This window comes from Trachypithecus francoisi, unplaced genomic scaffold (assembly GCF_009764315.1).
Source record: "Trachypithecus francoisi isolate TF-2019V2 unplaced genomic scaffold, Tfra_2.0 Lachesis_group2, whole genome shotgun sequence".
NCBI classification, from domain to species: domain Eukaryota; kingdom Metazoa; phylum Chordata; class Mammalia; order Primates; family Cercopithecidae; genus Trachypithecus; species Trachypithecus francoisi.
Genome location: NW_022681465.1, coordinates 151,422,086 through 151,435,192, shown reverse-complemented (window position 1 = coordinate 151,435,192; position 13,107 = coordinate 151,422,086). Strand labels below are relative to the sequence as shown.

At 39.4% G+C, this 13,107-nt stretch overlaps 1 protein-coding gene across 1 annotated transcript; it reads left to right on the top strand.

Moving 5' to 3' along the window:
• Positions 1-1,043: 1,043 nt before the first annotated feature.
• On the top strand, positions 1,044-11,675 carry LOC117065736 (protocadherin alpha-4). Its single transcript, XM_033180928.1, has one exon. The coding sequence runs from the start codon at positions 1,277-1,279 to the stop codon at positions 3,671-3,673; it is 2,397 nt and encodes a 798-aa protein (XP_033036819.1). The 5' UTR covers positions 1,044-1,276; the 3' UTR covers positions 3,674-11,675.
• The last annotated feature ends 1,432 nt before the right edge of the window (positions 11,676-13,107 follow it).

Genomic DNA, 13,107 nt, shown 5'->3' with positions numbered 1-13,107 from the left:
TACAGGGTAAATATTTAGCAAATATTAAGTAAGTCCCTCTGAGCTATTAAACAATTAAGATACAACTATTCCCTTTAAAATATATTCCAAAAAAGGACACACATAGTCAAATGCTTATAAGAGATAAATTAATGTAATAAATGGCCCACGCGATTCCACCCTGGTGCTGCAGTTTGTAAAAGAAGAAAAAATACCTGTTCAATTGGTTTGATCATGACATTCTTCATGGGTTAGGGAACTTTTAAGTGGTTATAAAAACTGGCTTTAGAAGGGTTTAGAAATGATGTGGATTACTTATAGACAGGACAAAATGAACATGTTTGTTTATTAAAAAATGTTATTGGAAGCAGGAAATATTCAGTTTGGCTAAAATATATAAGCACTATAGGAGAAAATAGAAGCTTAGGCACATTACCTACTGGAGAACAAGCAAGTACTTATAAACTGTAAGAGTCAAAATGAGAATACCAGCCTTGCTTATGGGAGCAAATGAGTTCCAATGAATGAAATTATTTGGAATGCTTTTCCATGCAAGCTATTTGCTATAACTTCCTGCTTCCTTGCACTTTCAGCCCTGACATGACTCAAGGAAGACATTTAATTAAATGCTGATGGTTTTTGATTCTTTTATAAAATATCTGCAAATTTCCCTTTCAATAGCTTGTTCTTGGGACTAGAAGTTCTCTAGAGACCAGTCCCCTCAAGTCTACAACACCAAAAATACTAGGGCGAAGAGGGTGTTATCATTAATAAAAAACCCTGGAATTCTTGGGAATACAGGAATCTTTAATGAATTTTTGTAATCAACACTTTACGGTTACAAGTTTTACAAAGTGTGTAGTTAGGTCTCTGTAATACTTAAAGCCTGTGTTGAAAAAATTATTTCTACTGAAGTAAAAGGTGCCCCTATGGTGAAACTAAGGACCACACTCAATCAATCAGTGGTACAATGTGTACCACAATAGTACAAAATGTATTCCTATTCTCCAAAACGGCTGAAAGAATAAATAAAACCAAGTAGTTTATAGTAGAGTGTGTGTGGGTTTCCACAATTGCTACTTACGGTTTGGAGCCACATGATGTCGCTCTTTACCACAAAATACATGAGAGAAGAAAGACGAGGGGAAAATTCCTTCTATTCTTACTGGAAGGAACTATATGCACTCTTTGGAGTCTGAAATATGGAGGATGCAGCTGCACTTGACCGACCGATCAAAAGATTTCTCTTGACTTTGAGAAACGATATTTAATCAGAACAAAACACTGTGCACTAAAGATGGAATTTTCCTGGGGAAGCGGCCAGGAATCCCGGCGTCTGCTGCTCTTGCTTCTTCTCCTCGCAACCTGGGAGGCAGGGAACGGTCAGCTCCACTACTCGGTCTCCGAGGAGGCCAAACACGGCACCTTCGTGGGCCGCATCGCGCAGGACCTGGGGCTGGAGCTGGCGGAGCTGGTGCCGCGCCTGTTCCGGGTGGCGTCCAAGGGCCGCGGAGATCTTCTGGAGGTAAATCTGCAGAATGGCATTTTGTTTGTGAATTCTCGGATCGACCGCGAGGAGCTGTGTGGGCGGAGCGCTGAGTGCAGCATCCATCTGGAGGTGATCGTGGACAGGCCGCTGCAGGTTTTCCATGTGGACGTAGAGGTGAGGGACATTAACGATAACCCGCCGGTGTTCCCAGCAACACAAAAGAACCTGTCCATCGCGGAATCGAGGCCGCTTGACTCTCAGTTTCCACTAGAGGGCGCCTCGGATGCAGATATCGGGGAGAACGCCCTGCTCACTTACAGACTGAGCCCAAATGAATACTTTTCTCTGGAAAAACCGTCTGATGATGAGCTGGTAAAAGGTCTTGGGCTTATACTACGGAAATCTTTAGACAGAGAAGAAGCTCCGGAGATATTTTTAGTGCTCACAGCCACTGATGGAGGCAAACCCGAGATGACTGGCACTATTCAGTTACTCATCACAGTACTGGATGCCAATGACAATGCCCCAGCTTTTGACAGAACCCTTTATAAGGTGAGATTACCAGAAAATGTTCCTAATGGAACACTGGTAATTAAACTTAACGCCTCAGATTTAGACGAAGGATTGAATGGGGACATTGTTTATTCATTCTCAAATGATGTTTCGCCAAATGTGAAATCCAAGTTTCACATAGATCCAATTACTGGACAAATTATTGTAAAGGGATATATTGATTTTGAAGAAAGCAAATCCTATGAAATTATTGTAGAGGGCATTGATAAGGGACAGCTCCCACTTTCTGGCCATTGTAGAGTTATTGTGGAAGTAGAAGACAACAACGATCATGTCCCAGATTTGGAATTCAAGTCTTTATCACTTCCAATTAGAGAGGACGCTCCACTGGGTACAGTCATTGCCCTGATCAGCGTGTCCGACAAAGACATGGGTGTCAATGGGCTGGTCACCTGCTCCTTGACGTCCCACGTCCCTTTCAAGCTGGTGTCCACCTTCAAGAATTACTACTCGTTGGTGCTGGACAGTGCCCTGGACCGCGAGAGCGTGTCAGCCTATGAGCTGGTGGTGACCGCGCGGGACGGGGGCTCGCCTTCGCTGTGGGCCACGGCCAGTGTTTCTGTGGAGGTGGCCGACGTGAACGACAACGCACCAGCGTTCGCGCAGCCCGAGTACACAGTGTTCGTGAAAGAGAACAACCCGCCGGGCTGCCACATCTTCACAGTGTCAGCATGGGATGCGGACGCACAGGAGAACGCGCTGGTGTCCTACTCGCTGGTGGAGCGGCGGGTGGGCGAGCGCTCGCTGTCAAGCTACGTGTCGGTGCACGCGGAGAGCGGCAAGGTGTACGCGCTGCAACCGCTGGACCACGAGGAATTGGAGCTGCTGCAGTTCCAGGTGAGCGCGCGCGACGCGGGCGTGCCGCCTCTGGGCAGTAACGTGACGCTGCAGGTGTTCGTGCTGGACGAGAACGACAACGCGCCAGCACTGCTAGCGCCTCGGGCGGGTGGCATCGGTGGCTCAGTGAACGAGCTGGTGCCATGGTCGGTGGGTGCGGGCCACGTGGTGGCAAAGGTGCGCGCGGTGGATGCTGACTCAGGCTACAACGCGTGGCTTTCGTACGAGCTGCAGCCGGGGACTGGTGGCACGCGCATCCCGTTCCGCGTGGGGCTGTACACTGGCGAGATCAGCACTACGCGTGTCCTGGACGAAGCGGACGCTCCGCGCCACCGCCTACTGGTACTGGTGAAGGACCACGGCGAGCCCGCACTGACGGCCACGGCCACCGTGCTGGTGTCACTTGTGGAGGGTGGACAGGCGCCAAAGGCCTCCTCACGGGCGTTGTCGGGCGCTGTGAGTCCCGAGGCTGCGCTAGTGGATGTCAACGTGTACCTAATCATCGCCATCTGCGCGGTGTCCAGCCTTTTGGTGCTCACGCTGCTGCTGTACACCGCGCTGCGGTGCTCGGCGCCGCCCACCGAGGGCGCATGCGCTCCGGGCAAGCCCACACTGGTGTGCTCCAGCGCGGTGGGGAGCTGGTCATACTCGCCGCACAGGAGGCCGAGGGTGTGCTCTGGTGAGGGCCCACCCAAGACCGACCTCATGGCCTTCAGCCCCAGTTTACCTGACTCTAGGGAAAGAGAAGATCAGCTGCAGACAGCTGAGGAATCCTTTGCAAAGGTTAGTGTATAACATCCTTTTGTTTAATTTTCGTATTGTTTTTCTCTATCAACTTCTTCGTAAATTTATTTCTAAGAATCAAATTTCCCTGGCTTAAAATTTTACCTCTTTTTACATATCCATTTTAACTAAAGTCTTTTGGAATTATAGGACATCAAAGCAATATACATTGCCTTCCTTCATTTTATGCTGCATTATTCAATGCATATTAACAGGACTGTAATTTCTAGTAAATTTTCACTATATTCTCTTTCTTTATTTTTGGTAATAAGAACATTTAGAAAACATTTTACTATTATTTAACCTATAACACATAAACAAATGTGCAGAGGCTGAAATAATAAAGCTCCATAAATTGTATGAAAGTGAAAACCTCTATTGCCTCCATCGCTGAAGCCCCTCACATGCACTTGCCAAATCACTTCCCTTGTTTTTCCTCCAGTGTAACTGCACATTTGCCTGTTATATCTGTGTTTATTCTGGGCCTGTTTTGGGAACGTATTCTAATTGGAATTGCACAACGTGTATTGTCTGTGCATTTGTGTGTTATTTGTATTTATCACTCATTGTTTATGAAATTATCCATGTTGTTACATGTAGTTGTAGTTCATTTAATTGTTTCTAGTACTATTTCATAAATATACTATATATTATTTATTTTACTGTTCAGGAATTTGCATTGTGCCTCAATGTCTATTTCAAATAATGCCATCATAAATATATTGCACATTTCTTTGAGGCCTATGTACACAGATTTCTCTTAGGTTTTTACCTAAGAGTTGTGTTTGTGGGTCACAGAATATGTGTGTATCTTTGTCTTTTGTAGCTAACACCAACCAATTTTCCAAGATGTTTTTACCTATTTACATTCCTAGTAGTGTGTAAGGCTTTCTGCTGCTCCACATCATCTCTACATTTGTCAGGTTATTTTCATGTTAGCCATTTTACTGGGCAAGTTTTGTAATCTCATTTTGAAATTATTTTATGCTTAAATGAAGTTGAGTACCTTTCTATTTTATTTTAGCAATTTTTATACCTTATTTTGTGCAATAGCTGTTCAAATCTCCTATTTCTCTAGTCTGTTGTTTTTCTTGTCTTTTTTCTTTTCTTTTTCGCTTCCATAAAACTTTATTTCTTTCTTTATCTTGTGTTTTTCTTATTACTTAAACAAATCTTATATTCTGAACATAACTCCTTTTTTTAAAGTAGTTTTCAACCTCATGGCTTGTTTTTAATTCTATTTGTCTTTTGGTGAATAGAAAGTTGTAATTTTGGTTAAACTCAATTTATCAGTTTTTGCTTCTGATCCTATTTCATAAAGATAATTCTCTGTGGTATCTTTTATTTCATTGTTTACATTGCATCTATAATCCATTTGGAATATACATATTTTTATCATTGTTGTGAGGTAGGGATCAATATTTATTTTTATTTCTTCTTATTATTTTTATTATACTTTAAGTTTTAGGGTACATGTGCACAATGTGCAGGTTTGTTACATAGGTATATATGTGTGCCATGTTGGTTTGCACCACCCATCAACTCATCATTTACATTAGGTGTTTCTCCTAATGCTATCCCTCCCCCAATCCCCCACACCTCAACAGGCCCTGGTGTATGATGTTCCCCACCCTGTGTCCAAGTGTTCTTGTTGTTCAATTCCCACCTGTGAGTGAGAACATGCGGTGTTTGGTTTTCTGTCCTTGCGATAGTTTGCTCATGATGGTTTCCAGCTTCATCCATGTCTCACCCTTTTTTATGACTGCATAATATTCCATGGTGTATATATGCCACATTTTCTTAATCCAGTCTATCACTGATGGATATTTGAGGTGGTTCCAAGTCTTTGCTATTGTGAATAGTGCTGCAATAAACATACGTGTGCATGTGTCTTTATAGTAGCATGATTTATAATCCTTTGGATATATACCCAGTAATGGGATCTCTGGGTCAAATGGTATTTCTAGTTCTAGATCCTTGAGGAATCACCACACTGTCTTCCACAATGGTTGAACTAGTTTACATTCCTACCAACAGTGTAAAAGCATTACTATTTCTCCACATCCTCTCCAGCATGTGTTGTTTCCTGACTTTTTAGTGATCGCCATTCTAACTGGCATGAGATGGTATCTCATTGTGGTTTTGATTTGCATTTCTGTGATGACCAGTGATGATGAGCATTTCTTCATGTGTCTTGGCTGCATAAATGTCTTCTTTTGAGAAGTGTCTGTTCATATCCTTTGCCCACTTTTTGATGGGGTTGTTTGTTTTTTCTTGTAAGTGTGTTTAAGTTCTTTGTAGATTCTGGATATTAGCCCTTTGTCAGATGGGTAGATTGCAAAACTTTTCTCCCATTCTGTAGGTTGCCTGTTCACTCTGATTGTAGTTTTTTTTGAAGATTTATTTTTTACTACCATTTTTTGTTGTACTTTTAAAATGAGTTTGAAAGTGTTCCCTCTCCTTCAATTTTTTTTTTTTGAAGAGTTTGAGAAAAAATAACATTGATTCTTCTTTAAAAGTTTGGTAGAATTAGCCAGGAAAGGTATCTGGTCTTGGGCTTTTTTTATTTTTATTTTTTGTTAGGAGGTTTGGATTACTGATTCAATCTCCTTACTAGTTATCATTTTGTTTAGATTTTTTATTGCTTCATGATTATGTCTTGGTAGTTTGTATGTTTCTAGGAATTAATCAATTTCTTCTAGGTTATTTAATTTGTTGGTATATAATTTTAATAGCCTCTTATAACTGTGGCATCAGTTGTAATGCCACCTTCTTGGTTTCTGACTTCCAGTCTCTTTGTTTTTTCCTTAGTTTAGCTAAGGGTTGTCAAATTTGTTTTTTCAAAAATTCAACTAAGTTTAAAAACTTAATTTAAACTTTTTCTTCGTTTATTTTTGCTCTAATCTTTATTATAGTATTTCCTCCCTTTGCTTTGGGCTTCCTCATTTGTCCTTTTTTTTCTAGTTGCTTGAGTTGTTAAGTTTTTTATTTGAGATCTTTCTTCTTTCTTCATTTTTAGTGTAGGCATTTACAACTCCCTTCTTTGTTTTGTTTTCATTTTTAAGAGACAAGGTCTTGCTGTGTTGCCCAGGCTGAAATACAGAGGAACGATCATAGCTCCCTGTAAGTGATCCTTGTGCCTTGGCTTCCCGAAGCACTGGAATTACAGGCGTGAGCCACTGAGCTTGCCCAGCTTAATCTTCCTTCTTAGTACTGCTTTTATTGTATCCTGTAAGTTCTGATGTGTTGTGTTTTCATTTTTGTTTATCTTAACATATTTTCTAAATTATTTTTTGATTTCCCCTTTGACCTACTAGTCATTCAAAATTCTGTTGTTTAATTTCTACGTATTTGCAGATTTTCCAGTTTTAATTCCACTATTGATTTCTAGTTATATTCCACTGTGGTCAGAAAAGATATTCAGTAAGATTTCAACCTTCTTGAATTTGTTAAGACTTGTTTTGTGACCTGACATGTGATTTATCCTGGAAAATGCTCTGAATATGCTTGAGAAGACTGTGTATTTGCTTCTGTTGGGTGGAATTTTCTGTATATGTCTGTCAGTTCCATTTCAGCTATAGTGTTGTTCAAGTCCTCTGTTTCCTTACTGATTTTCTGTCTGAATGTTCTATTCCTTATTGAAAGTAGGGTACCAAAATCTCCTACTACAGTCATATCACTTAATGATGGAGATACATTCTGAGAATTGTATCATTCTAGGAATTCATCACTGTGCAAACATGAGAGTGTACTTAAATATTTACACAAATCTAGATAGTATAGCCTACTACAGACCTAGGCTACATGATCTATTGCTTCTAGGCTACAAACCTGTACATATGTTAACTGTACTGAATACTATAGGGAATTGTAACACAATGTTAAGTATTTGTATACCTAAATATATCTAAACATCTAAAAGGTACAGTAAAAACATTGTATAGATTTTTAAAATGGTACACCTGAATAGGGTACTTACCCTATGAATGGAGGTTGCCGAGCTGGAAATTTCTCTGGGTGGGTCAAAGAGTGAATGGTGAGTGAATGTGAAGGCTCAGGACATTACGGTGCACTAATGTAGACTTTAAAACACTGCACATTTAGGCTATACTCAATTTATCAAAAATTTTCTTTTTATAGGCTGGTCATGGTGGCTCATGCCTGTAATCTCAGCACTTTGGGAAGCTGAGGAAGGAGGATCACTTAAGCCCAGGAGTTCAAGACCAACCTGGGCAATATAGTGAGACCCTGTCTCTAGAAAATAATTTTTAAAAATTAGCTAGGTGTGGTGACACACACCTGTAGTTCCAGCTACTCAGGAGGCTGAGGCGGGAGGATCCTTGAGTTGAGCAGGTCAAGGCTACAGTGAGCCATGGTCATGCCACTGTACTCCAGCCTGAGCAACAGTGTGAGATTCTGTCTCAATTTTTTTTCTTTCTTCAGTAATAAATTAACCTTAGGTTACTGCAACTTTTTAACTTTATAAACTTAAATTTTTAAACCTTTTGACTCTTTTGCAATAACACTTAGCTTAAAACACAAACACATTGTACAGCTGTACAAAAATATTTTCTCTTTATATCCTTATGTTACCAGCTTTTTTTGATTTTGAAATTTTTTATTTTTTTCACTTTTACTTAGTGTTTTTTTTTGTTGTTGTTAAAAATGAAGATATAAACACCCATACTAGCCTAGGACTGTATTGGGTCAGAATCATCAATATCGTTTTCACCTCCATATCTTGTCCACTGGAAGGTGTTCTGGGATAATTACACATGTGATGCTCTCATCTCCTATGATAACAATGTCTTCTTCTGGAATACATCTCTAAAGATTTGCCTCAGGCTGTTTTATGGTGAACTTTTTTTTTTTTTTTAGTTTTTTTTTAATAAGTAGAAAGAGTACATTGTAAAATACTACTAAAAGTATAGTAAATACATAAAGCAGCAACATTTATTATCTGTATCAAGTATGTACTGTATATAACAGTACATAATTGTATGTGCTATCTTGCACTTTTATATGACTGGCAGTGCAATAGGTTTGTTTACACCAACATCATCATGAACATTTGAGTAATGTGCTACAACATTATGACTGCTACATCATCACTAGGTGATAGGAATTTTTCAGCTCCATTATAATCTTATAGGACTACTCTTGTACATGTGGTCTGTTATTGGTTGAAACGTTATGATACAACACTTGACTGTATTGTATTGCCATCTATTTCTCCATTTCTGTGAATGTTTGCCTCATATATTTAGGTGTTTTAATGTTGGGTGCATATATATTTATAATCGCTATGTCTTTCTGGTGAATTGATCTTTTATCATTATATAATGTTCTTCTTTGTCTCTTATGACACTTTTTGACTTAAAGACTATTTTGTCTGATGTAGTAGCTCTTTTCACATTTGCACTCTTTTGGTTATAATTTGCATGAAATTTTAAAAATATCCTTTTAACTTTCAGCCTATCTAGATCTTTAAATCTAAAGCAAATCTCTTGTAGTTAGCATGTGATTGGGTCTTTAAAAAAATCAGTTCAGCCTCTTTGTATCTTTTGATTGAGGGAGTTTATTCTATTTTTATTTAAAGTAATTATTGATAGGGCATGACTTACTGTTGCCACTTTGTTAATTGTTGTTTGCAGCTTGTAGACTTTTTGCTCCTCTTTCCTTTTGTTACTGTCTCCCTTTGTGTTTTATTGAGATTTTTAATGCTATGTTTTTGTTCCTTTCCTGTTTTCTTTTGTATATCTTCCATAGGTATTTTCTTTGTGGTTACCATGGGGCTTACACTTTAAAACTCTTATAAAAATCTATTTTAAAATGATAGCATCTTTACTTCAATCACAAAACAAAACTCATTACTTTTACTTCTCCCCACCCAAATTTTATATTACTGATGTCATAAATACATCTTTTTATATTGTGTATACATTAACATTCTTTTATAGTTAGTTTTTCTGTACTTTTGTGTTTTAACCAGATTTTAAAATATCAGATTTTAAAGTGACTTATGTACCACCATTACAGTACTATAGTATTCTGTTTTTGTCTATATATTTATCTTTACTAGTGAGCTTTATACTTTAATAAAATACCTATGTATTTCTGTTTAGCATCCCCTAATTTTAACTCGAAAGACTCCCTCTTAACATTTCTTGTAAGGCAGGTCTAATTGTGATCACCTTCAGCTTTTGTTTAACTGGGAAGGTCTTTATTGCTTTTTCATTTTTGAAGAAAAACTTTGGTGGATTTGGTATTCTTGGTTGGCAGTTCTTTTTCCTTTCAGCACTTTCAGTATAACATCTCACCCCTTTCTGGATAGCAAGGTTTCTACTGAGAAATCTACTGGTAGAGTTAGGGGTGTTCTCTTGTATGTAATGAATCATTTTTCTTTTGCTGCTTTCTAAATTCTTAATATTTCTTGAATCTTGATGTCCATTTCTTTCCTCATATTTGGGAAGTTTTCAGACGTAATTTTAAAAAATAAGCTGTCTGTCCTTTTATCTCGCTGCTTCTTCTTTTGAAACTGTCATAATGAGTAGAACAGCCTGTTCGAGGATGTCCTATCAATTTCTTAGGCTTTCTTTACGCTTTCATTTCTTGTTCTTTTTGCTAGTCCATCTGGATAATTTCAAATGATGTGTCCTTGAGTTCACTGATTCATTCTTCTACTTGATTGAGTCTGCTGTTGAACATGTCTGTAAAATTTTCAGTTCAATTATTGTATTCTTCAGTTCCAAAATTTCTTTTTAGTTCTTTTAAATATTTTCTATCTGCTGAAATTCTGATTCTACTTATGCATTATTTTCCTGAGCTCATTGAACATCTTTATGACAATTATTTTGAATACTTTATCAAGTAATTCATATAGCTCTATTTCTTTAGGTTTGGTTTCTGGAGTGTGTGTGTGTGTGTGCACTATTTGGGCCATGTTTCCTATTTTCTCATATTCCTTATTACCTTGTGTTGATATCTATACATTTCAAACACACACACACACACACACACACACACACACACACACAAACCATCCCAGCTACCTCTCCCAGTCTTTATTGGCCTGGATTTGTACATGGAAAGATCTTTTACTAATCAGGCTGGCTAGAGATTCTAGGGGCCTCTCAAACCTTTTCTGTGGATGCATCTTCTATGGACTTGTGTGTATAATTCCTAATTAGAGGGATCTGCCAGCTTTTTTTTTTTTTTTTTTTTTTAAGCTCGAATCCTTTTCTGTCTGTGGTGTCTGTGTGCTGTACTGTGGGCCCTCTGGAGCAGCAGTATTCACGCAGCTCTTTTAAGTTCTGAGAAGCCCTCAGTTACAGATTCTGCTGAATCCTATCAGTGCCTGGAGTCAAGTGAGACAGAAACTTGGACTGCCCACTGAAATTCAGGAAATTTGGATGCATTTTACTCTTCTCTTTCCTTCATGAGGGAGAGAGTGCTGAGCTGAGTTGTGCTCTGTGTGCTGTGTCATAGGTCCTGAGGAACATCAGCCCACCACCCAGCTCTTTATTATTCTCAGCTGCCCTCAGGAATTTAGAATATGCCAGGCTCCATCAGTGCTCTGAGATATGCAAGACAGCCCCCCTGAAAAGTCAGAACACTGAATGCGCGCTTTACTTTCTCTTTCCCTTCTCAGGGAGAAGCCAGGAGCTGGAAGTTTCCCCCTGTTTGAATGGGATGGTGCTGCTGGATGGGACTATAGGAAAAGTGCCCCAGAAAAGTGCCCAGCTAGTTTTACACTTGCTTGGAGCCCAGGATCCTCTTAACTGGTTTCTGCACTTATCACCGTGGGAATTGGTCCTTGTATTGTTGTTGAGTTGGTATATCTGTGGGGGGTCTGGGGATTCCTATAACAGCATCTTGCTGATGTCACTACCTCTGTTATCTTTTTAAGTTATATACGCTTTTACAAATTATTTTATTGATTTCCTCTTTTACTTCCTCTTTTATTAACACACATCCTTGACTTATTACCTCAATTAAATCAATACTTTTACTATTTCCAGGCAATGCTAAGACCTTGAATCATTATACCATTTACTTGTACCCTAATTTTTGTTACTGATATGCCTTCCAATTATTTATGTATTCTAGACACACAGTACATTATTATCATTGTTTTGTTAACACCTATTTGTGTTTCTTTCTGGGATCGTTTTCCTTCTGAAGACGTTAACATTTCCGTTAGTGTGGCCTGCTAGTAAAGCAACCTTTAAGTTTTCATATATCTGGAAATGTCTTAATTTTACTATCACTTTTGAGAAACAGTTTTGGGTATTGAATGAAAGTTATTTTTGCCAGCACTTTTAAGATGACATTCCATGGTCCTCTTTTGAAGTGATGGCTGTCAAGTTTATTGTTCAATTAGTGTGTCTTTTTTTCTCTCTAGCTACTTTGTATACTTACTCTGTTTTTCACTGTTAGCAGCTTTACTATCATGTGCCCAGTATTAATTTGCTTTGTTTTTAATCTTGCTTGCAGTTTTGAAAGCTTCTTTTTTTTTTTTTTTTTTGAGACGGAGTCTTGCTCTGTCGCCCAGGCTGGAGTGCAGTGGCCGGATCTCAGCTCACTGCAAGCTCCGCCTCCCAGGTTCACGCCATTCTCCTGCCTCCGCCTCCCAAGTAGCTGGGACTACAGGTGCCCGCCTCGTCGCCCGGCTAGTTTTTTGTATTCTTTATTTTTTTTTATTTTATTTTTTTTTTTTGAGGCGGAGTCTCGCTCTGTTGCCCGGACTGGAGTGCAGTGGCCGGATCTCAGCTCACTGCAAGCTCCGCCTCCCGGGTTTACGCCATTCTCCTGCCTCAGCCTCCTGAGTAGCTGGGACTACAGGCGCCCGCCATCTCGCCCGGCTAGTTTTTTTGTATTTTTAGTAGAGACGGGGTTTCACCGTGTTAGCCAGGATGGTCTCGATCTCCTGACCTCGTGATCCGCCCATCTCGGCCTCCCAAAGTGCTGGGATTACAGGCTTGAGCCACCGCGCCCGGCCAGTTTTTTGTATTCTTTAGTAGAGACGGGGTTTCACCGTATTAGCCAGGATGGTCTCGATCTCCTGACCTTGTGATCCGCCCGTCTCGGCCTCCCAAAGTGCTGGGATTACAGGTTTGAGCCACCGCGCCCGGCCTTGAAAGCTTCTTAGATCTGTGGGTTGATAATATTTTATCAGTTTAAGAGAAGATTTAGCAGTATGCCTTCAAATACTGCTTCTACTTCGTATTTTCTCTTATATTCTTCTGTGACTATAAGTACATGTATGTTAAATCTTTTCATCATATCCCTTGTCTTTTATATGCCATTTCTGTTTTTAAATCACTTTTTCTCTTTGTTTCATAATCTATATTTTATTCTTACCCATCTTTTACTTCAGAATTTTATCTTGTTATTCTAGGCCACTGTCAAAATCATCGATTGAATTCTTAATTTCAATCATGGCA